This window comes from Enhydra lutris, unplaced genomic scaffold, assembly GCF_002288905.1.
Source record: "Enhydra lutris kenyoni isolate GAN:26980312 unplaced genomic scaffold, ASM228890v2 scaffoldscaffold30, whole genome shotgun sequence".
In the NCBI taxonomy this organism is placed as follows: domain Eukaryota; kingdom Metazoa; phylum Chordata; class Mammalia; order Carnivora; family Mustelidae; genus Enhydra; species Enhydra lutris.
Genome location: NW_019154114.1, coordinates 18102945 through 18125066, shown reverse-complemented (window position 1 = coordinate 18125066; position 22122 = coordinate 18102945). Strand labels below are relative to the sequence as shown.

Sequence of the window (22122 nt, the reverse complement as noted above, 5' to 3'; positions counted from 1 at the left end):
TACAGAAGAAGCCGGGAATCTGCAAGGTGATCAGTGCCCCAAGGGCATTGCTGTTGACTAGTCTGACCCCCAAAGCCAAAGTTGACACCGAGAGGCCCTGGTTCTCATACATGAATGAGATAGGAACCCCTTGGAGAGTGTGTTAAAACTCAGGCCACCCGGCCCCACTCCCAGGGTCTCGGATTCAGTGGGGCTCGGGAGGGCCTGGGAAACTGCATTTCTAACAAGCTCCTGGGAGATGCTGAAGCTACCAGCCTGGGGACCCCATTTGAAGAGCCCCATCCTCAGAACCAACTATGGAAAGTGAGGATCCGTAGAACGCAGAAGAATGAATATTGTTAATGCTTTCATGACCAAAGCAGATGCCATTACAAATCTTTCCAAAGAACCAACCCAGTACAGGGTCCTCTGAGGCAGTGATAAAATCCCGAACAATTGTTAGTTCCCAAGGAAGAAAAACGCTTAACACCGCAATGGTGTTCGGTGTGTCACCGAGCAGGTAAGCTACCCCATCAGGTTAGTTTCCGAGTGTTTGCCCAGTTTATTACGTCACTTAGTACAAAAGAGATCCTTTAGCCATGAACTTACCGAACAGGAACTTGTTAAAGCATTGCTAGTGAATTTTCTTCCCCCCAAATTGTTCCGGAACACAGATAAGCTTGAATAAACCCGAGAAATCTCTGGCAGGGTTCGTGGTGAGGAACATTTTCTGTCAGTGGCTCAGCTGCATGAGGAAGGTCCCACAGGGTCTGCCCTTTGTGGCTGGGAAGACCAAGTTGGGTGACAGATCCTCATTAAGTCTTGTCTGCCTTGGGGAACTGAAACTGACCCAGTAGAAGAGCCTCACTACATTTCCCTGTGATGACGCTGGCAAAATGCATGTGTCGTGTGACCAACCTTTTGGGAAGAGGGTTCTGGTAGGAGGTCTGGCCAGGGATGAGAGCTCCTGGACCCTGGTACACGCTGTGGCCACCCTAACTTTCTTTTCTTAAGGCTGCTAGCAAGATGGCTTGATTTTTTTTTTTTAAGATTATTTATTTATTTATTTGACAGAGAGATCACAAGTAGACAGAGAGGCAGTCAGAGAGAGAGAGAGGGAAGCAGGCTCCCTGCTGAGCAGAGAGGATGGCTTGATTTTGACGGCTGGCTTCTGAAGAGCCGGTCTCTAAGATTCTCGCTACGGGCACGATGAGCCTGGGTTCGGACTGAGGAACATCTGAGTCGGGTGCACCCCAGAGACTGCTTTCTCTGTCGGATGTGATCTTACGGTACTTCTAGCTTTGCGATGTGTGCGCCAGGCCGGTCCCGGGCTCCTGCTGCCTGAAGAATTGGGGCCCATCCTTGCTCTCAATAGGATTTTGCCGCAGGATCAGGCAGGTGGCCTTCTAGTATTTCTGAGAGAGGTTATCATTCAAAGGAACAATCATAATATATCACCAGGAATGGCTCTTTTGATGATTATCCACAGCCCATCCCAATTAACTGGGGTTTCTTCTGCATTGCATGCCTTTCATTTTAAGGTATTTGATAGTTCAAGTTTCTTTCTGGAAACACTCACTGGGTTTTGATGACAATTTCTAAGGACCTGTCAGAGGTAAGAGGTAATGGAAAGGCACGGTTTAGGAATGGATTATTCGAGGGCTGATGAGAGGGAGAAAAGCTCCCTCTGGAAAACCTTTGATAATGTCAACAACCTCCGAGGACCCCCTCGAGGTGGTGTCTGAGGAGCCCGGATGCTGTGGGCAGGGCAGTGACCTAAGCCTAAAGCTGAATCTGGAAGCAAGACATCAGCTGTCCGGAGATCTTTCTGATGGCGCTGGAGCAAAAGTGAATGGAACCGAACGCCTCGTAACCTGCACCAGCCTCGGCTCTCCAGGTCAGCCTGGCAGGTGGGCAGGAAGGAGCTTGGCAGAATCCCATCTGGTATGCTTGGGGAATGACCTCACCTGATGAGCACTAGACAGATCTTCTGGAATGCAGCCCTCGACCGTGGTGCGTGGGCGAGCTGAGCACCAAGCCTGCTGGCCGGGACCACCTGCAGGGACTGGGACCGAGTGGGTCTGGGTGCTGCCTTGTCATACAGTTTTGAAATGCTCCCCAGGGGACTTTCCTGCGCAGCGTAGCAAGGTTGAGAGCAAGCCAATTACCCAGTTAACCGACCTCAGCAGTCCAGTTCATAATCTGGAAGCTGCATCTGAGAGGCTGGTGACACACTGGGGGCCGTCCACCAGAGGGCCATCTCTTTGCTTTCTGGTAGAATCCTGGCTTTGTTCTTTACCTCCTCCCCTCCGACGATCCAGGAGCTATTAGAAGGGGCCTTGTCCAGGCCACAAGTTGGACAGGAATGGGTCAAGCTTGGGTTTCTCCACCTTGCCACTGTGGACCTGGTGGGCTGGCTGAGTCTTGGTGGTGGGGACCGGCCTATGCACTGGAGGCTGCGAGCTCCATCCTGGTCCCTGCCAGCCAGATGCCAGTCGTGGCCCCAATCCCCAAGTCATGAGAAAGGACAGATGAGAATCACGGAGTTCAGCCCAGCACGCGGGGCCTGTGGCTGTGCCAAAGACGGTTTCAGACACAGGCATTTAGGGATGAGCCGTGAGGGAGGAACACTTTTGGGGAAACATGTTTTTCCATCTTAAAGACACAGAGAAAGGTGTTCTCATTCTGTGGGACGCACCAGGATGGTACAAATCTGGGTCGTGGATGGTCTGGCGGAGGGGTGGCACTCACACTCCCCAGAGCTGCCCCTCCTGCGGACTTGGTGCCTCGAGAGGCCACACCACCCCTGATGGCTTAGGAGGCTGTGCTTTCTGTTCTAGGCAGCAAACACTTGACCGTGAACGCGGGCTATTCTTAATTACTGGGTAATGATCCCGCTCCTCTTCAGAAGACAGACGTTTTGCTGCCGTGCAGTATCAATTATCGGTGCGAACGCATCCACAAAGTGGGAAACTATAACCACGCCGTAAAGACCACCACCAGGAAGCAGGGGCGCAGCCATGGGACATTCACGTGTGTGGTCTGTGAACGCGCTTTGGCCTTGCTCAAGGAGAGAGCCTCACAGTGTGACATTCCACCAGCAGTGGCCAGGGACCCCCGGAAACAGATGTTCTCTGTTAGAGATCAATCGAATCCCAGGCACCTCTCTTGGTGACAGCCTCAGTGTAGGAGGGCAAAACATGAGAACCGATTCTCTTCCAAGGGTCAACCTGACTTGTAGAAACAAACTCCCTTCCTCTTTCCAAAGCCATTTGTGGGGCCGAGCTCAATCATACTTGCTCTGGTTTTTGTTTCTGGGCAGTGACTCCCAGCCCCGCCCCCAATTTCCATTCGCTGAAAAGGAGTTTTAAAGAGGCTGCAGCTAAAGGCCAACACTTACCATCATTAATGGCGGACGAAGATTCCAGGTGGTGATGGCGTGCGTACCTTTTTAAGACTTCTGTACTCATCTGTGTTTTTTTTAAACAAAGTGACCTGGTAAGATGGTAAGGAAACGGGTCATCGTGGGAGGGGCTCTTTCCTCCCCCCATGGGGGTCTCAGGGAGAATTTCTGTGTGGGAGAAGGGAGGAGGCGTGAGCAAGGAGAGAATGTAAGGACCGGGAGGTAGCGTTCCCGGAGGTTCTGTCAAGGGGGACACTGGCAACGCTCACCTGCACTAGTTTCTGAGTTGTTCTCAAACGACCTGCCCAGGAGAACACAGAAAAAGATGGTAGTCCGGGTTCTCTCCAAACCCTGCGTGGTTTTAATCCTGAAGAAAAATTCACGTCAAGCATGTTTATTATTTAATTTAGGTGATGTTTGATTGAAAACACAAAATCAGCCTATTATTTAATTTAGGTGATGTTTGATTGAAAACACAAAAACTGAATTTCAAAATCCGTGGAGGTCGTGGGTCAGCGAGGCCCAGAGCGCAGGCACATATGTATTTGGAGGCAGATGAAACCCAGCTGGGTGCTCGGGCTCCGCCCCTGGGCCAGCTGTGGGGGGGGGTCGGGGGTCACTGCTGTCAGCTGTGCGACCTCAGTGCCACTCATCCATGGGTTCTTCTGTTTAAACAGACACTGATCAAACTACAAAGCTAACTCAGAGTTGTCTTGAGGATTAAGACAACGTAAAGGAGAAGCTCAGCGCAGAGCACTGGTCTGTAACAAACACTTCCGGCAGGTGCTAGACTGTCAACTGTTGCCAGTTAATTTTCAGGGTTAGATCTGACAACAGATGGTGCCAATTCCTCTACTTAAAACTGATTAAAATATATAAGCTACCAAATTAAAAAAAAAAAAGAAAAAAGAGAAACACAATTATCCTTAGAGGAAACCTTCAACGTACAAACAGGATGTTAAAAAAAGTTCATTTACATGGATTGTTGGGAGGACTCAGTTCCCTTAGCAGCAATATTTCAAGTGCAGTTAGGATCCCAACAACTCACAAGTTAACCTTTCCCTGAAATATGGGATGTTTATTCTGATAAGGTCACACATGACCGCACTTTACTAGAAACAGTAGAAAACGAAAATTGATAACTGAGATTAAGGTGTTTTCAAATCCTGAGGCTTGAAGGAAAGCCGGCCTAACTACAGGTCCAGGAAGCTGATGGGGCCTCTGGGTTTGGGAGGGGAGGGCATTCAGTTGAACCAAGGCGTTTTGCTTTGTGCCAGTCCCCTCCCTGCTCATTATATCCCGCAGTCCTAAGGAGATCTTCATGGCCTTTAGGCGGACACAAACCAGTTGGAGAGTAAGAGAGGAACACGCTTCCGGCACAGACTGCGCCCAGAACTGCTAAGGGTTAACACTCACCACGGCTCCAAGCCTCCAAGGGGAGGGGGTCCTCAGCCGCAGAGGGGCCGGTGGTCCCGGGGGTGACCTGGGCTGCGGCCGGAAGGCAGAGACGGGCCAGGGGGCTGTGGCAGCGAGCACCTGCTCACGGGGGATGGGACCGAGCGGGCAGCCGAGGTTCTCGCTTCCTCGTTGAGGAAAGCCGTCCTTGCGTGCACACGTGGAGGTCTCGCCAGGGTCACAGTGCTAAATAAGGCTTTGCCCAGAGGCCCGGCAGGCAGGTCAGGCGAGGACTTGGGAAGGCAGGGAGTTGTGCCCTGGATCCAAAGCTATTTATTGGATTACTTTAACCACCATCTCCCTCTGTGTATTTTACAGCACGTTAGTTCAATGAAATGTTAACTAGGTGCTAAGTATAAAAAAATAAGTATAAAAAAAAGATCATCGGTCAAATAACTTGGAAACTGGCAGGTGAGAAAGTTGTATCACATTAGGCTGCTCCGGGACCTCAGAGCCTTTAACAGGCTAATTCGCACTGTGAATTTTCATGAAGTGAATCTAGCGGGAGGCAAGTCTGCTACACCCAAGCGACCATAAACCCTTCTTTGCTAGTGTTTCTCCAAGGCCAAGCGTCCGGGAGTCCGGGAGAACATTCTCGGAACAGGCCTGCCTCCTGGGCAGGGGAGAGCCCAGCTCTCCTCAGAGGGCAGTCTGCCCCCGGCTCTGGGGCTCCTGGGCTCCCCTCTCCCACAGCACAGCCCACCCACACCCCACGCGCGGCCTTCGGCTCTGTGCACCTAAGCCTTCCGGAGGCCTGAGCCCATCATCTGGAATGGGGTGTCCGTTTTAATCCCGAAAACGTGGAAAACCAAACAAATCATCGTGGACACAAAGGAAGCATCAACAGCAGGATGTCAGGCACCTTTATTCACAGCAGATATTTCCGGCCGGGGAGCTGCTTGCCTCTGAAATCTTTCCCTTACGTAAGACAACTCCTACCTACGCTGACAGCAAGCGGCCAGGTCCTAGGCTGTCTCCAGCATGCGGGGCTCCTCTGCGGGGCAGCGCCTCGCAGTGCCACCTGCTGGCCCATCAGAGAAGTTTCTGCAGCGGGGTAGTTCGTGCTCAATTCCAGGATCTCAGGAGAAACTCATTGCCTTGTGTTGTTACCTATGTCATGTCTAAGCAGGACACATGATTTCATCATCATATCACATATGTGCAATACAAACACGACTGGGGGAATAGGAAACTTCAAAAAACTCACACTGCGTCCGCTCATTCAGGGCTTCCTTCTAAGAAGCACTGTCCCCTCCCTCCACTTTTCTTTTTCCATGGACAAGGTCCCATCGCTGTGGCAATAGCACGGGTCTCCGGCACAGTCAATCCTGGCCTCCGGGCTTAGCAATCCGGACACCGCTTTTTTGAGTGACAAAACAGTATTATCCCTATCTTCTATAATCAACAATAAAACTACGATTCTGTAAGAATTTAGGTAAGAAAGAGTTGAAAGAAGGAAGTCTTAAGAACTGGAGCCAGTTACAAATCATTTATCATTTTCTAGCCAAGCAACCGGCACGGACTGCACGTGGTCTGTCTTCCTGTTCTGCTCCTTTTCCCGAGCAGCAGCTCCCAGACAGGATGGCGAACTGGGCTGTGAAACACTGCCGCATTTTCTATGGTGATGACCAGAGACGGACAGCACAGGGGCCTACGCAAGTATGCCAATCTTGTGCAAAACTCGACCCAATGAGCGCCTCGGAACATTGGGCGATTGTGTCACTTTGCAAAGGGAACAATTCTCGCACGGAAGTGGCAGTGGTCACTTGTCAGTGCCAGCCTCTGGCCTCAGAGACTTAACATGGGACGCTGAGGGTCAGTGTTGAGTTTCGGCAAGCGGGTAGTGCCAGACGTTTCCGAATCAACAATTTTTAGAGGCTTTTTAACCATGTGAACAGGATCACCAGCATGCCATTTGGTGCCGGCTCAACATTCTGTGCTGAGAATTAGAGCCCTCAACGTGCCACATGCCCTCCTTCACTGAACCTAATTACAACTGAAAGGTCTACCAGATGTCTAATAAAAATCTACACAGCAACAGTTCATCAAACAGCAACTACTACAAAAGGAACAATAGAAAACAACGACTTCCCAAAAATACACTAAAAAACTTGACAATTTTATGTAGGAACCGCCAAAATTTTAGTGTTTAATATTTAACAGCACGAATGACCAAGGTCCACGATGTGGAGTTACCAAGTTCAAGACACTGGGGGGAGGATCGCGCTACAGACGGACTATACAGCACGTGGGAAGAAGAACACACACTTCAGGGGAGAAAACCTGTCTACACACAGCAGTTCCTCCAAAAAGCCGTTCGGTCTTCTCTCGGCTTGTGAAAATGCTGTTCCGGACTTCAGGGGGAATTAGCCGCCTGCTGGAAAAGAAAAACCATCAACACGTTATGCTCCTACAAGGACAGAGCACACGGACACGTAGCACTGTCAAATGGCACAAGTCCTCTCGAGGCCTCTACTGAGCTAGACGTCCTTTCCTTGCGCGACGCCCCAGCAAAGATACCGCAACAGACTTAATTGGAAATCTTTATTTAAAAACGTATCAATCCGTTCCCAGCTCTTCTTCCTCTGGATCAGCCCTGTCACTCGCAAAGTCTGCGTCCTGTGGTCCTCCAACGGATGTGCTCCCTCACTGGATGGGACTTTTGACCGCCGTGTGGCACGAGACCCAGAGAAGCTTTGACGGCAGGCAGGACACGTTCCAAATCATCGCTCTAGAGGAGTAACGAGGACGGCGCACACAGAACAAGCGTGTGATTTACTCACACAGCGAAATAATCCGTTCTCTTATTAAAGCGACAGCCACTTTCCAAGGCTTTTAGCTCCCCAGTCTCCCTCTTCCTGGGACTTCAAAGCGACCTGCGTGTCACAGCTCCTTCTAATTTGGTCCAGCCAGGACATGCCCAGAACATTTAAAAAAGGAATTCGGTGCCTTTTACTGTATGTTCTGCTTGGTAGCCTAGTTACCTAAGAATTTTCAGTAAACTTTAATTTTGTTGGGAACTGAAATGCTAAATATGGGGTGAGGGAAGGGGAGTTTCAAAATGATTTTAAGGTTGCACTGAGGTAACCGACATGTCCTGAAAAGCCTTATTATAAGCAAGAAACCCACTATGGGGAGACCGAGGCTGCCACCTGCAACTTGCTGTCTTGCTACAAGGCTACTGGGTCATCCATCTTTCCTCAGATATCCGGAACTACGTAGTGGAAACTAATTCATTAGTTAATTTTAAAGATTTTATTTATTTAAGAGAGAGAGGGAAGGACAGAGGCGGGGGAGTGGGGAGAAGCAGGGAGCCCTACCCAACGCGGAGATCCCAGGACCTGAGCAGAAGGAAGACACTTAAATGAGCCACCCAGGCGCCCTGTAGTGGAAATTTAAATGAACTCGAGGATGAAGACTTGCTGTGGCCTAGCCCACTGCACTCAAGTCATCATCAGGCGTTGTCCTGGCATTTATCTGGTGGAGGGGAGTTTCCAAAAGAACCCTTAGAATTCAAGGCATCTATGAAGTTGAGGGTGGCAATGTGGGACTTAGGTTACAAAAAAAGAACCACGCCCCAAAATCTGCCAGTGCTAAGAACTCTCAGGCCAACAGCACACATTTCTCGGTATTTGGGTTCCATGAAATAAGTACGTGATTACCTAAATGTTAACCAGTTACCCTCACTCCTCAAGATCCAGGGCTAATGAACAAGAAGCGGAAAACAAGAGACGCTTCCTGGGATCGTGGCTGGGAACGGATCACGAGAAAGCCTGGCCACGTCAAAGTTCCGTGGACACCCCTCCCCCCAAGACTGTCGCTTCCCTCACCTTCAAGTCTTTGGTGTGGCAGGGATCTTGTTCTCACCCTCCAGCTCTTCCACCCCAGCCTGTGTCATGAGGTCCGCAATGTTTTTCTCCAGGTCGTCAATGCGACTGCTCATGTCATCAAGTGACAAGTTAAAGGCCAAACGCACCAGCCCCGCCCATCTCTCATCCTTTCCCTCTGGGGGCCGGGGGGGGGGGGTGGTGTGGGCTGGACACTATGGCCTGAAACACAGCCGTCTCTGTGAAACTAGTTTTCCTACCAGTAGGGTTAAATTCTGGCTGCTACGAGTGCCGAGTCTGGGGCACGGCTCACACGCCATCCCCGCCCTCTCCTAGTCCCGGGGACCTTCTCGTCTCCTAGTCCACTTCTCTAAGCTGGCGAGTCTGTGATGGCTAAACAAAGGCAACACTACGACCTCTTCATCAGGTCGGGCTGAGGCCCAGAGGAGAGATGGCTGTCCAGTGCTTAGCCCCCAGTGCAGTCATCCTAGCCGCTACTGTTGCTAGACTGGAAGTGTCTGGAGGCCAGGGGTCGCGCTCAGCGGTATCCCCAGCTCTTGGCACAGAACCGCGCGGGAGGACTCCATCCAAGCTCACTGAATAAAGTCAAAGTTAAAAATGTGGTAACTGACTGCCTGCCGCTGGCCCGCAAACCACGCATTTATCAACACCGCGACCTGGACCCCAGGAGCCAAGGGCCCACGGAGGCTGACCACACACACAAAGGATATTTCTTCCAATGATCTGGTCGGACATGGTCTGAAATTTATCTTGCATCTGCTGCAGGAGTGTCTGCACCTGAGGAACAGGAAGACAGACCCCCTCGCGCTCACCCTGGGACACCTGCTTGGGGTCGGGGCGGGGGCCCTGGTCCCGTCCCTCCGGCGGCCCTGGGCAGCTCTGAGGCCTTCGGCGGGCGCTGTCCTCCACCCCCTCCCCAGCCCCCGAGCTTCGGTTCCCCCGCCCGCCCCATGACCCCGACTGGCTGGCGAGACCCCCTCCCGCCGCGGCCGCAGCGGTTCGCTGGATCTTTCGCGGAGGCCTCGGGGTGTTGAGGGGGGCGAGGGGCGCTGGGGAGGGGGGAGCGGGGGCGGCGGCTCCGGTCAGGCGGGTGGGGCTGGAGGGAGGGCACGCTGGGCCTGGGGGGGCCTCCGCCGGCGGAGCCACTGCAAACCCGGCCTCCGGGGACCTGGCGCTTCGCGGCTGCCGACGGCGCCTCGGTCCGGCGGCTCCGCGACCTCGGGCCCGGCGGGGCGTCCCTTACCACCGAGGTGAGATCCTGCACGGTCTTAGGGTCAGTCTCGGCCATCTCCCCGGTTCCCAGCTTGGCGGCGAAGGCTCAACCGTCACCCACACTTCCGTTTGTCCGCGCACACGCACCGCCCCCAGCGCCTCCTCTCGCGACGACGGAGGCAGCCGCGGGACCGCGGGGCGTTGTGGGAGTCGTAGTTGGCGGCACGCGCCGGAAGCGCCTGCGCTCTCGCGTTTCCATTCCGAGCGAGGCCTCGTCCTCTCTCGCCCGGCCTGGCCCCGCCCCAGGAGGCCCCGCCCCCAGGAGGCCCCGCCCCGCTCCCCCAGTTCCCGGAGCCGGGGCGGAGAAAAAGGGCTCCAGGGCCCCAGTGGGAGCCGCTGGAAGGGGTGGTGACCTTGGTCCTTTCCCAGGTCGCGATTGAAGGTCGCGCTGGTTTTGTCTAGGCCGGGGCGGACGCCTTTACCGCGCGCCTGCGAGGTGCCAAGCCCAGGCCTGTGCCACCGCCTGTCCTCCAGCAGAGCCCCGCAAGCCCCTAGTACGGAGAAGGGGGTCGGGTCGCTGGAGGGGAAACCGAGGACCGGTGGTGGGAGGCTCCACCCACCACGCGCCCAGCTGCCCAGCTGCAGGCCTGATCACAGCCCTGACGGCCCTGTTCCCCCTCCCCCCAAGACGGTCGAGTGGGGGTGCTGGCGCGGTGGGGCAGGGGGTGTTTAACTCTTGATTTCAGTGTAACAGTGCTGGGTGGTGTAGAAATCCTGTGTCCTTTCGTGAAGTCCGCAAGGGTTCACCAATCCCGCCTTACGAAACGCGGCCAGCCTCCAGGGAGCCCCTCAGCCCCTTTCCTATCACCCCCCCCCCCCCACCGCGCAACCGCCCTCGAGGTTGCTCAAGGGGAGGTCGGCGGCAGGGTCCAGAGGCTGGGTTTGGGTCTTTAAGGAGGGGGTTGCTGCTGAGTTGGGACCTCGAGTTGTGGGGTTCAGTTGTGCCCACGCATTGCAGGATGTTGAATGACTTCTCTGACTTGTACCCACTAGATGCCAGTAGCACCCCCCCCACCTCAATGTGACAACCAAAGATACTGCCCTGTGTCTCCAGGGGTGGGGTGGGGGTCACCCTCAGCTGAAAACCAGTAGCTTGAGAAAGATCTATGGCCATTGCCTAGAATCCTGTTGACTCGGTCTTCAAGCATGAATTTATTTTCGACTGGGGCCTTGCTTGAGAATTTTCCTCCCTATGTATTTGACCTTGGCATTCGTTTCTTGGGGCAGCTATGACAAAGTACGACGAACTGGGTGGCTTCAAACAAGACATTTATATTCCCACAGCTCCAGAGACGGGGAGTCTGAAATCAAGGGTCCAACAGGCTTGGTTCCTTCTGAGGGCTGCAAGGGACAAAACGGTTCCGCACCTCTCTCCTAGCCTCTGGGGGCTGCTGGCAAATCTTGGCATTCCCTAGCTTGTAGACGCATCCCACCCCTCTCTGCCCCTGTCTTCGTGTGGTTTAGTCCCTGTATCTCTCTTTCCCTATAAGGTCACCAGTCCAATTGGATTTACCAACCTGACTCCAGTATGACCTCCCCTTGACTTTTTGTATCTGCAGAGACCCCGTTTCCAAGTAAGTTACATTCTGAGGTACTAGGTGTTAGGATTTCAACGTCTTTTTTGGGGGGAGGGGACCCAATTTAACCCAAAGTAGTTGGTAAAGTAATACCCCTTGATGAAGTGTTTACATAAAGCTCCGGGATGATTTTGCTCATGAGTAGCCAAGGCTGGGTGGGGTTTCAGGCCTTCTCACTTCTTGCCCCCAACACAGGGACTCCCATACTCCGCTTAGAAGTCTGGATCCGCATACCCTGAATTTGTAGCCAGACCCGGTTTACGGCCGTGGGCAACATAGAACGCAAATCAGCACTAGGTCCTACAGTTTTGTTTTAGTTTAGGGTGTGTGTGTTTCTGGCAGGGTTCTGGAGTCCTTTTTATCCTGATTGCAAAGTTCTTGGGACACCTGCATGGCTAAGTCCGTTAAGCGTGTGCCTTTGGCTCAGGTCATGAGCCTGGGGTCCTGGGATGGAGCCCTGCGGTGGGAGTCTGCTTCTCCCTCACCCTCTGCCCCTCCCTCTGCTCATGTTCTCTCTCTCAAATAAATAAATAAAATCTTTAAAAAAAAAAGTTGTTTGACACTATTTAGTGGAGGCTCCCCGCCCCCCTCCACACTTAAGCAGAAAGAGTGTACTTCTTCTGTGTGAAGACCAAGGTCTTTTAAACAGCTGCTTTACACAAAAATTTCACTGACTTATAGTCATGGCTGATATAACTTTGTAAGGTTGACACGCTGAACTTAACTGAATATTGTTCCATTAGCAAAACTATTGAATCATGTGCAAGGCACTAGCAATTAACCTTTAAAATGTCAGTTTTGAACAACCCTTGTTTTAAACCTTAGCATTTTTTTTTTCAAGATCTTTCTAGATCAGTTGTGTAACCGAAGTAATTCCCTTTACCCCTTTCAGGACCGTGTGGTTTTACGTGAGCTAACGTGATACTTTCATACTGGCTCTTTGGTTCCATCTGAGCTGTCTCCGCACCCCTCCCTCGGCCGCTCAGGGACGCGCCCCTGCCCACCGGTGTGGTGGTGGTGGGGGGCAGTGGGAATGCTGCCTGTGCCCGGTAAGCAGAGAAGCAGCGGTCACCGCAGGCACGTGGAGAACCTGGAACTCGTCTTTCCCAGGCTGCACCTGCATCAGCACCGTTGTGACCCGACGCTGGTCTCAGCTGCCCTTCTCCTGCTCTGCTTGTCTCCCCAGTGGCCGGATGCCGCTGCTGAAGGACACCCCCCTGCCACAGCCCCCCGCCTTCCGCGCTTTGCCCAAACCTCCCCGGTCTCTCCAAACCCAGTTTTTCATCCCTTTTGTCTCAAAGGACGACCTTAACTTCTGTTTTTTCAGAGACAATAGAGACTATCGTCACCTAGGTCCTACCCTCCCTGTCTCTATAAGGACCTGCACCTGTGTGACTCTGGTCCTTTCTGCCTCCACACCGGGTGTCCTTCCTCCTGTGTGGGGCTGGGCCCTGGACATCTCAACCCACTCTGGGAATGTGCCTCCTCCACTAGCCAGTCCCTTCCCGTGGACTCCTTCCTCCGGGCATATACAAAGAAAACAACACACACACACAAATAGAAAACAAAACCATCCCAGTGAGGTGACCCTGTGTGGTTCTGTGCTTCCACTCAATAGAGCGTAGAAAGGATTCTAGAAAGAGAAGGTTCTAGAAAGAGAAGGTTCTAGAAAGAGAAGATTCTAGAAGGGGAAGGACCTGTCTTCTTCAGTTACTGTATCTGCAACCTTCCCTTCATACAGTTTTGCTTGTTTGGTTTCTACCAAAGGGCACTGAAGTGATTCTGGACAGTATGAGGATGTGGCCCCACCCAAGTGAGACTCATGGAACCGATGGCTCCTCGTTCCTCTTTGCGACAGGTGCAGCGTCTCCGTTGGGTCTTACTGAGTCTGAGTCCTTGCTCGTCCTTGTTCACTTCTCCTTTTAACACAGGGCAGCCTCCTGCCTGGACCTTAGGTAGACATACTGCCTAGCTAAAAGGTAATCCCTTTTTTGGTTTTCCTTGTATTTATTTCATTTTATTATTTCTTAAAACAACTTTATTGAGGCATGAGTGCCATGTGAAGAGCTGTACATATGCAATGCCTTCAACTCAGCGAGTTTGGGGATAAGGATACACCCCCGAAACCATCACCATCGTGCTCATGGACATACCCATCACCTCCCACAGTGTCCTCCTGCCGCCTTTATTATGAGTGACTCTTATTTGTGTGGTAGGAAGCTATACGTAAGTTCAGCAAATTTTAGGTACGTAACCCAGTACCGTCAGTGACAGGCACTGTTCCGTACAGTGGATCTTCTGCATATCTGAAACTTTGTTCCCGATGACCAACATCTGCCCATTTCCCCCACCCACCCCCCGTCCCTGGCAACCACCGTTCTACTCTCTGCATCTATGAATTGGACCATTTTAGATTCCATATGTAAGTGAGATCATGTATTATTCGTCTTTCTGTGTCTGGCTTGTTTCATGGAGCATAACGCCCTCCGGGTCCCACCCTATAGCCACAAATGGCAGGACTTCCTTCTTTTAAAAGTCGAATTGCAGTCCATTGCACATAAACAGCGCGTGATTTTTACCCACTCGCCCCTTGATGCACACCTAGCTTGTTTCCACGCTGCTCGTGGGTAGTCTGCAGTGAACGCTCCAAGACCCTGATTTCAACTTCCTTGGGTAAGTACCCAGAAGCGGGATTGCTGGAGAACGTATTAGTTCCAGTTTTCATTTGTGGAGTGCTCTCCCTCTGCGAGCAGGACTGTGGATGGAGACCGTATGCCAGGCAGCAGGATCTGTGACCCGTTAAGATCCATTGGTGCTATAAGCTCTCCCCTCCACCACCCCCTTCTCTCTGTTCCTAGCTGTCCCCTGCCTATTCAGTAGTGCCCATCCCCCCTGCCATGTTCTCATCAGGACAAGACCCACATGGGCAGTGTCCTGCAAAGCTGGGGAAGCTGTGGACCAGGAGATCTCTCTGGGCCCTGAGCTATGCTGCCTTGGAGGTGGGGTGAGCTGACACTTTTTCTTTTAACCACTTCAATGCATCTCTCCTCTGGCTTTTTTGCTCCATGGAAATATTGTAACATTTCAGGTGTGTTTCTGGGCTCCCCAAAATAAGTTCTCATCTGTGGGTGTTTATTAAAATTGGTGTTTCTGTAGTAGGGAAGTGGGGGGGTGGGGTCGAGTAGGGGGGACATATAGGGACCGGACCCCTCTATTCTGCCATTTTCCTTTGTATTTATTTTGATTGTTACTTTAAGCGTACCCCAAGTGACACTGGCTTTTTGTTCACGGTAGTAATACATTTTTCTTTGAAAATATATTCATTTCAGCAAAAATGATAAATTTGAAATTATATCATTGAAAACTGTAGTGGTAATTGGTAATACGGAGGCACTGGGAGGGCGGAATTTGCAGAGGTGCTAGAGGAACATTGTGAAATCATGAAGATCTTCTTATAGGATTAAAGTTTAGAAAATTCTGACCTAAGCGAAGACAGGGAAGCAGAGGGTAAAGAAGTGGTACTTGCTTTAAAATCACACTTCGTTCCGTATTGGCGAAGGGGAAGCATTAAGGAAATGTTGCCGAGCCACTGTAACGAGCCACTTTTCTTGCAGAGAAGTCCTGGAAAGGAGAGTTGGGAATTTTCTGCAGGCGCCGGATATCTCCTGTACAGAAGCAGCATTCAAAGCACCGGTCATTCTTCCGCGGGTGCAGGGAGGGGGCTGGGCAGGGTCTTCAGGATCCACCTTGCAGGGGTAGGGCTCTGTTTCGGAGAGAGCTCTGGCAAATTTCCTTTAAAAATGCCTCTGTCCTGGTACCAGTCCTCCTGGCTTGGATTCCTATGTGAGAAGCAAGTTTTGCTGTCATCTCTGGAGTGTGCCCTGGGTAGCGTCACTGGATTCCTTGTCTTGTGTACAAGAGCAGGAGAGGCTTTTTGAGGCTATGCTTACAAAAGGACAGAAAATTGCTTTTCTGGAGAAGAATGGAGAGATCAGCGGTCCCAATCTATCTTGAGTTGCTTTCCTTTTGGTTTGAAGTGTCGGGTTACGTTTCTTATGCTTATTTGTGGCAAATTAGCGTCTCTGTCTCCGTGATGGGCTACCAAGGAATCAGTTTCCTATTTATTTCCCCAAACTGGCAATTTCCTGGAGACGGCGGCCCTGGGCAGGAAGGAAATGTTTCTGAGAGACTGACGCACACGTTTGGTTTTCTTCTGCTTCACTGACGCTGTCCTGTCAGATTGGCTCGTCTTGTCGCTGTCAAGTTCGTGTGTTGTGTGAGAGAGGATACAACCTCGGGGTAGGGTAGATCGGAAAGTGCCGGTGTGGGAGTCACGTGCACCCCTTCTAGGGGACACCTAGCACGAGACAGTTTTCACTTGTGAGCCTCGCTGTCACATCGATGCACTGGAAATACTGGCTATTCCAATATTCCATGAATTAAATACCTGACCTATGTAATACATAATTATATTTCATATAAATAACATGTTATGAATAATATAGTATGTATATACATTCATAAACATGTAAAATATCTGGTTCATTATTAATGATTAACACCCTTCCTCTCTTTTGTTAAGGACCTCCCTAAAGTTATCTTGCTCTCTATTTCTATCTTTCATCTATCATTCTGTCATCTGTCCTTTATCTATCATCTGTCTACCTATTATCTATCTATCACCTATCGATCATCTGTCTACCTATTATCAATCTATCTACATACCTACCTATCTACCTATTATCTGTCATCTATCAATGTATCATCTATCTATATCTATCATCTATTTACCTATTATGTATCTATCTACCTACCTATTATCTATCATCTATCTACTATTATCTATCTATCTATCTATCTATCTATCTATCTATCTATCTATCTATCATCTATCTGTTTCTCTCACACCAGAGGGCTCTGACTGTTATGAAGGAAGAAGGGGGCAGAGTTAATCATCAGTCAGGCTATCACTTGGGTTTTAGTCTCGGTCTTCCAACATTATAGGCCAACCAGAGCGCCATTTAAAACAATGTCCTTTGGCTCTCTCGCTGCGTTGAAATGGTACGGAAGACGGTTTAAGGCCAAGTACACACATTAAAAATCTCAGATAACCTTTATTTAAATATTTCATAAACAAGTTACAAGTTTCTTTGCAAAAACGTTGTAGATCAGACATTAATTTACAGCTCAGGTACTGTAAACAGTTCAGCAACTCGGGCCCAAAGGAACTGCATCCACTATAGGATAGGAAATATTTTAAGATGATAAACTTTCATCCCTTTTGAGTGTTTACAAAAAAAGATCTCTTTACACTTTCTGAAATTTACCACCCCACCCGTGTCGATGTGTGCACGACCGCACACTCTTTTTCCTAGAGCCTTCGCTTTCAACTCTTTAAAAATCTGAATCCGCATATATTGTAGATAATGAATGGCTTTCTTGCTTTCTAAAAGAAAAGCTTTTAAAAAAGCAGCAGAAAATGGAAGTTTTCAGCATATGCTCCCAGTGTTTTCATGAGATACTTTCTCAAAGGCTTCATAGGTTCACGGTGGCATTTTCTGTGGTCTCCTACACCTGTTGCTTCTCACTGTATCCTTACCAGCCAGCTGCCGCTTGGAAGCCAAACAAAATGGTTCAAAGTCTTCTCAAGCTCAACGACACCAGTGATTATTAATGTTATGAGAGTGATGTTGCGTGAGTGACAGGAAGAGGTTTCTTTCCTTTCTGAAGTTGATGAGTATCTAAATTATCTCCGCTTAATTTAGACAGTTGAAGTTCTTATCGGAACTCGTGATTTGCACCTTCAATCCCACCACTTTCTTCTGTCTCTAGCTGTTCTGCATGTGCTTTTACATAAGGGTCGGAACTGCAGAATGTTTTTCGGCCGTGGGCCAATCCATCAGTGATGGGAGACATGGTAAAGGTGAACACACGTGGCACAGCAAAAGAACCGCTAGTTGCTTTAGGTGAACCATTATGGACGCGTCTTACCACCCGATTATGAGTGGTTCCCGATTTCAGTATCCACATAAGGAGAGAAGACGGGAGGCACCATCTTTGTGAAAAGTGTACCCAGATCACTGTTGATGATGGCAACAGTGACAATTTTATCGTTATTTCTTAGTGGTTAGACGCAGAAGGTAGTTCACTCTTTCTCAGGGCTCACCTTCCCCTTGGTGTGATTTACCTGTCGGTTTAGGTTCAGGTGCAACGTTGAAAACCTCCGAAGTGCTTGGAGATCCTTTATTTGTCTGTCGCTGAGCCCACGGCAGGCTCCTGAGAGCCCCACGCTGCTTCTCCCTGAGCTTTCCCTCCCCTGGGTTGGTTTGGCCGAGACCGGGTCCTTGGGAGGGCATGAGCGTCCTTTCGCACACCTGAGACAGCTGATCAGTGTGGTAGGAGTCCCCCAGGCGCCTGTGCACAAGCCATGGGAGGAAAGGGAGGAAATACTAGACATGATCTTGTGAGGGAGACATTTCTGAGGTTTCGTGTGAACTGAGAATGGTGTTAATGGTTCTTGACAGCTCTTGGAACTAAGGAATAGTAGAAGGTCTGTTTACTCAGTTTGGGTAGATCGTCCTGCTAAGGGAGGCTTCAGACGAGGGTTTTCTGGTCTTCAGGAGACATTCTGTCTGGTTCGGCGGCGCCATTGGGAGGGACACTGTGTTAAGTAGAAACAACAGAGCCCTGCAGCCAAACCACGTGGCTTTTGGAGGTCACTTACCTGGGGCAAGCCGTTTGATTTTCCTGAGCGTCCACTGTCCTTATCTCTAAGTTGGAGAAGATAGGAGTCCTTGCCTCGTAATGTTGTTGTAATGGGGTCAGTGGGTTAACAGGTGTGTAAAGGATTTTGTACAGCTGGATGCATGGTCCTCAATCAATAAATGTAAACCCTTATTATTATTATTAGCATTATTAATGCATATATATATTTTTTACCTTGTTCATACACCCCAGGAGAACTGCAAACTCTTTCCTTCAGAACCAACCTGGAGAGCTCATGTGCGGGTCCAGCTGCACTAAACCCAGCATCAAACACAGCCTTGTTAATCACGTCATAGTTGCCACCTATTAAGATCAAGACCCTCTGTATTTATTCTGGATGAAATGCAATGTGATCTACCTCGAGAATTTGCTGGTAAAGGGTCACTCCATTTGTTGGACTGTTTAGAATCCCATTTTGGAAATCTGGGACATTATCAAAATTTCTAAAAACGGTCCTTGAGAATCTGAGACCTGTCTGACACCCACCACGAAACGGAGCCAGACTGATTTTGCTCTCCAGTTCAGATTTGCAGGAGTTGGCTGAGAGTCACCTGAAATGACGTCCCTTTGGAGGAAGGGGCGGTACTGAAGGTCACCTTTTCTGAAATTGGAAAATGTTTGCATGTTTTTGCTAAAACAAATGATCAGAAATAATTTCTTGTGTATAAAATGGAAAGAAAAAGTAATTTTTAATCAACTCAGGTGATTGATGTGTTTACAGTGAAGAAGGTGCGACCATTCGCTCAGTGGAAATAAAATTCTGTTTTGTGCTCAGCAATGGAGAAAAGCAATTTCTGGCTCTTAATTTTTCCCCCCAATAACTTGGAGTAAAATAAAATGCATTGGTAAATAATGAAATAATGCTTTGATTCTATGTTTGCTTTCAATAAACAATGTAAATGTGTCCGAGCAAGTTAGAAAATATTCGGTAGTTGAGGAAATGCCACCACTTTGGTTTCAAAGAATTGGTTGCCTTTTTCTTTTTTTTTTTGAAAGGATCAGCACGAAATACACAATAGCAGTATCTCTGTCCTGATGAGAACCCTACGGACGGGAGCATCCTTAAGTAGGTGAAAATTACGGCAGACGCTATTTACTGATGCAGTCTGTGCTCATTCTTATTTTTCTGTGCTCTGAGCTAAGTTAAGCTGGTGGCTTGATGTGCAAAGTATGGGAGGGCCTACTGGCTTGAGGGACAAGGAGTCTTGCCCTTGCTAACTGGAGGGGATGGCCTTCTTGACACGTAGATTTCTCCCTAGGAATAGCCCAGGCTCACGAGGGAGGGCGGGTTTCCGATTGTTGGATCGCCTGCCTATGGGCCCGGCTGCTGAGCACCTATAAAGCCGGAAGAGGAAGTCTCGTAGCGTGTGAGTGTGCAGGCTCGGACCTCCCCACTTCCCCCGGGCTGCTCTGTGCACAGGTGAAGGACCAATCTGTCGTGTTCGAGATGTGGAATCTCCTGACTGAGCCATTGGACTTGTTCAAGAGAGATATACCCACGCTCTGGGACCGCGGGCAGATGCTGGTGACTGTGGCCTTGCAGTCACTGACCTGAGGATGATCTCGCCCCTCTGTGAGGATAGCCATCGTCTTCACGGCCGACTGCAGAATGCTCGGAATTGTTCATCATGATGGCCGAGACAGGTGCACCGGCCCAGCTGTGAGTGGGGACTTCTGGCTTTATAGAGTCCCTCAACCAATAGGAGATGTACGGGGGACCCCGGATGACTGGTCCAAACAGTGAACTTGCACTAAGGCAAGACCTCGCACCGGCAACACGAGACACACATAGAAATCAGAGAAGAGCTACTGTCCAGCCGTTTTAACCACCAATACCCATTTATTTTAATGGAAAAAAAAATCTGCCATTCTATATGCTCCAAAAAGACTTACTATTGAAACGAATACAATATATGGAACTCTATCTGCATAATTTCACTACGATAAAGACAACATAGGACTCCTACTTCCTACAGAAGGCGAACTGAATGCACGGGTACAAACAGATTGCATAAGAAAGCATGGGTCTGCGTGTGCGCGCGCACATGCGTGTGCGCGTGGGGTTAAACCTTTAGTAAGCAACCGCATCAAAATATGCTAAGACACTTACCTTACCCTAGTGCGTGGCCAGCTCTAAGAAAAAGCCACAGGCTGTCGCTAGTTTTATCTGATAGAAAAATTTGGTGTGAGCTCGGATGGTTCTTTACAGGGTATCCTCAAGAAGGTAATCTTAGTACAGCACGGACTTTCCTCTCTGACATGCTCACAGAATAAAAATCAATTACTTTTCATACATAATGAACATCTTTTATTTTCAGGTTTGCAAACAACGGTAGTCGATTCACACAAAAGGGTACTTTTAAAACTACCTGTATTTACTCTATTTGATGCCTTTTATGTATATAGGAAACAAACGTGTATGTGCAGAAAGGGATGTCTATACATGTGGGCATATATGTGTACACACGTGACACCTGTCAATTTCCTTCTATGCAGGTAGGGCCTCCACGATGACATCTGCAAATGTACAGACACTAGGGAGAGAGATTATTCTGTGCTACGATCCGCATCCTCGTGAGAACCGGTGGGACTGGATTCGGAACACCTACAAATGCAGAGAGTGCCCATGGAAGAATTTTCCAGCCCTTTTCTTGGCATTTGATGGTTAGACTTGCTGCTCTGCTCCTCTCAGCTTTTGCTCACGATCATGGCATGGGGTGGCAGTGAAAACGGGTTGTAGTCCTTTACTAGAGAGGAAGGACTTGGGTCTCTGCTCTCCCTCTCTGTGGACCTGCCTGGCAGGGGGGTGGTGGCACGTGGACCCCCAGGGACAGTGGAGGAGTGTCAGCTCTGTGGTCTGGGCTAGTGCCTCACTTGGGCCCGTGGCCCTGGAAGGGACAGGTGCATCGCTTCTATCCTTTTTCTGTGTAACCTCTCAAGGAAGAATGACATATCAAAACTAGGTTCCTTCTGTAGCGTTTCTCTCTATAAATACTGTGTATATACACATACAGGTACTCACACATATACAAATATGAACCCACAAAGCTGTGTGTGTGACGTGCTGACTAGCGACATGGCAACACATCAGAAAAAGTAGTCATTGTCCCTGCTCCCAGAAGGTCAAGTCATATGCCGTGATCTTTAAACAGCCAGGGAAAATTCAGAAGATTCCATTAATTAAAGGAGAAATGGTGAAGGACAGAGCCGGTGAAATCGCAAAGAAAACAAAAATCTGGAACAATTGAGGCCTAGGTGTGACGTTTGAGAGCTGTAAACTGCAATCTTCAGATTTGGATTTTTTTTTTCTTTTTCCTGTTGCTATGGAAACTTGGTAGTCAAGCTTCGAATGTCAGGAGTTCTCACAGACCTGAATGGGAAAGATTCAGAGTTAAGTCAAGGCATAGCACAGCTTGGATGCAAAGTGTTTTAGCTAAGCACCAGACGAATGGCAGACACGCGGTCATAAACACGTTTATAAACATGGCACTTCCCCGGGGGAATTTTTTTTCCTCTTTGGCATAACATCCGAAGAGAGCGCGAATAGTCCTGCCGGTTTATGTCTAAACAGCTGGATTGATCTAAGAACACTCATGCCAGACACCTCCTCTCAGATCCACAGGGCCGACTGCCTCTGTGACCCTGAGCCCTGTCCCTTGCACAGTAGCCCAGAATGCGACTGTTTTAGGGACAAGTTGACTTGGTAGCTGAGAGACTGATTAGAGTCCTGGATATTATATTTTTGGTCACAGGGGAGAGCGAGAGAGGTTTGGGTGGTTCTTTAGAGAAGATGTATGAGTTTCCTCTGGCTGCTGTAACAAAC

The 22122-nt window shown here is 49.7% G+C and overlaps 2 protein-coding genes across 4 annotated transcripts in view; both read right to left on the bottom strand.

The window, feature by feature from the left end:
• Positions 1–5684: 5684 nt before the first annotated feature.
• Positions 5685–10096, bottom strand: LOC111152821 (heat shock factor binding protein 1). Of its 3 annotated transcripts, none has more exons than XM_022511479.1 (4): positions 9929–10096; positions 9396–9462; positions 8668–8788; positions 5685–7214 (listed from the first exon to the last, which is right to left on the bottom strand). In XM_022511479.1, exons 1-3 carry the CDS (start codon positions 9971–9973, stop codon positions 8670–8672), a joined length of 231 nt encoding a protein of 76 aa, XP_022367187.1. In that variant the 5' UTR covers positions 9974–10096; the 3' UTR covers positions 5685–7214; positions 8668–8669. The 3 variants fall into 3 exon arrangements, with proteins under 3 accessions (XP_022367187.1, XP_022367188.1, XP_022367189.1); XM_022511480.1 differs by having other exon boundaries at positions 5685–7211; XM_022511481.1 differs by lacking the exon at positions 5685–7214 and adding an exon at positions 7225–7568.
• A 9286-nt stretch (positions 10097–19382) lies between these two features.
• The window catches only part of LOC111152768 (cadherin 13), a 991753-nt gene continuing 989013 nt past the window's right edge, over positions 19383–22122 (bottom strand). Inside the window, exon 14 of the mRNA XM_022511391.1 lies at positions 19383–21669. Coding sequence (XP_022367099.1) covers positions 21662–21669 — 8 coding nt within the window. The 3' untranslated portion in view covers positions 19383–21661. The remainder of the gene's footprint in view (positions 21670–22122) is intronic.

What these genes read in the sequence shown, in the direction of transcription:
- LOC111152821 (XM_022511479.1), bottom strand. Translation starts at nt 9,973, where the DNA reads ATGGCCGAGACTGACCCTAAGACCGTGCAGGATCTCACCTCGGTG. An exon ending in TGCAGGATCTCACCTCGGTG is followed by an intron (nt 9,463 to 9,928) that starts GTAAGGGACGCC and finishes CCTGTTCCTCAG; the next exon opens with GTGCAGACACTCCTGCAGCA. An exon ending in CGACCAGATCATTGGAAGAA is followed by an intron (nt 8,789 to 9,395) that starts ATATCCTTTGTG and finishes TTAACTTGTCAC; the next exon opens with TTGATGACATGAGCAGTCGC.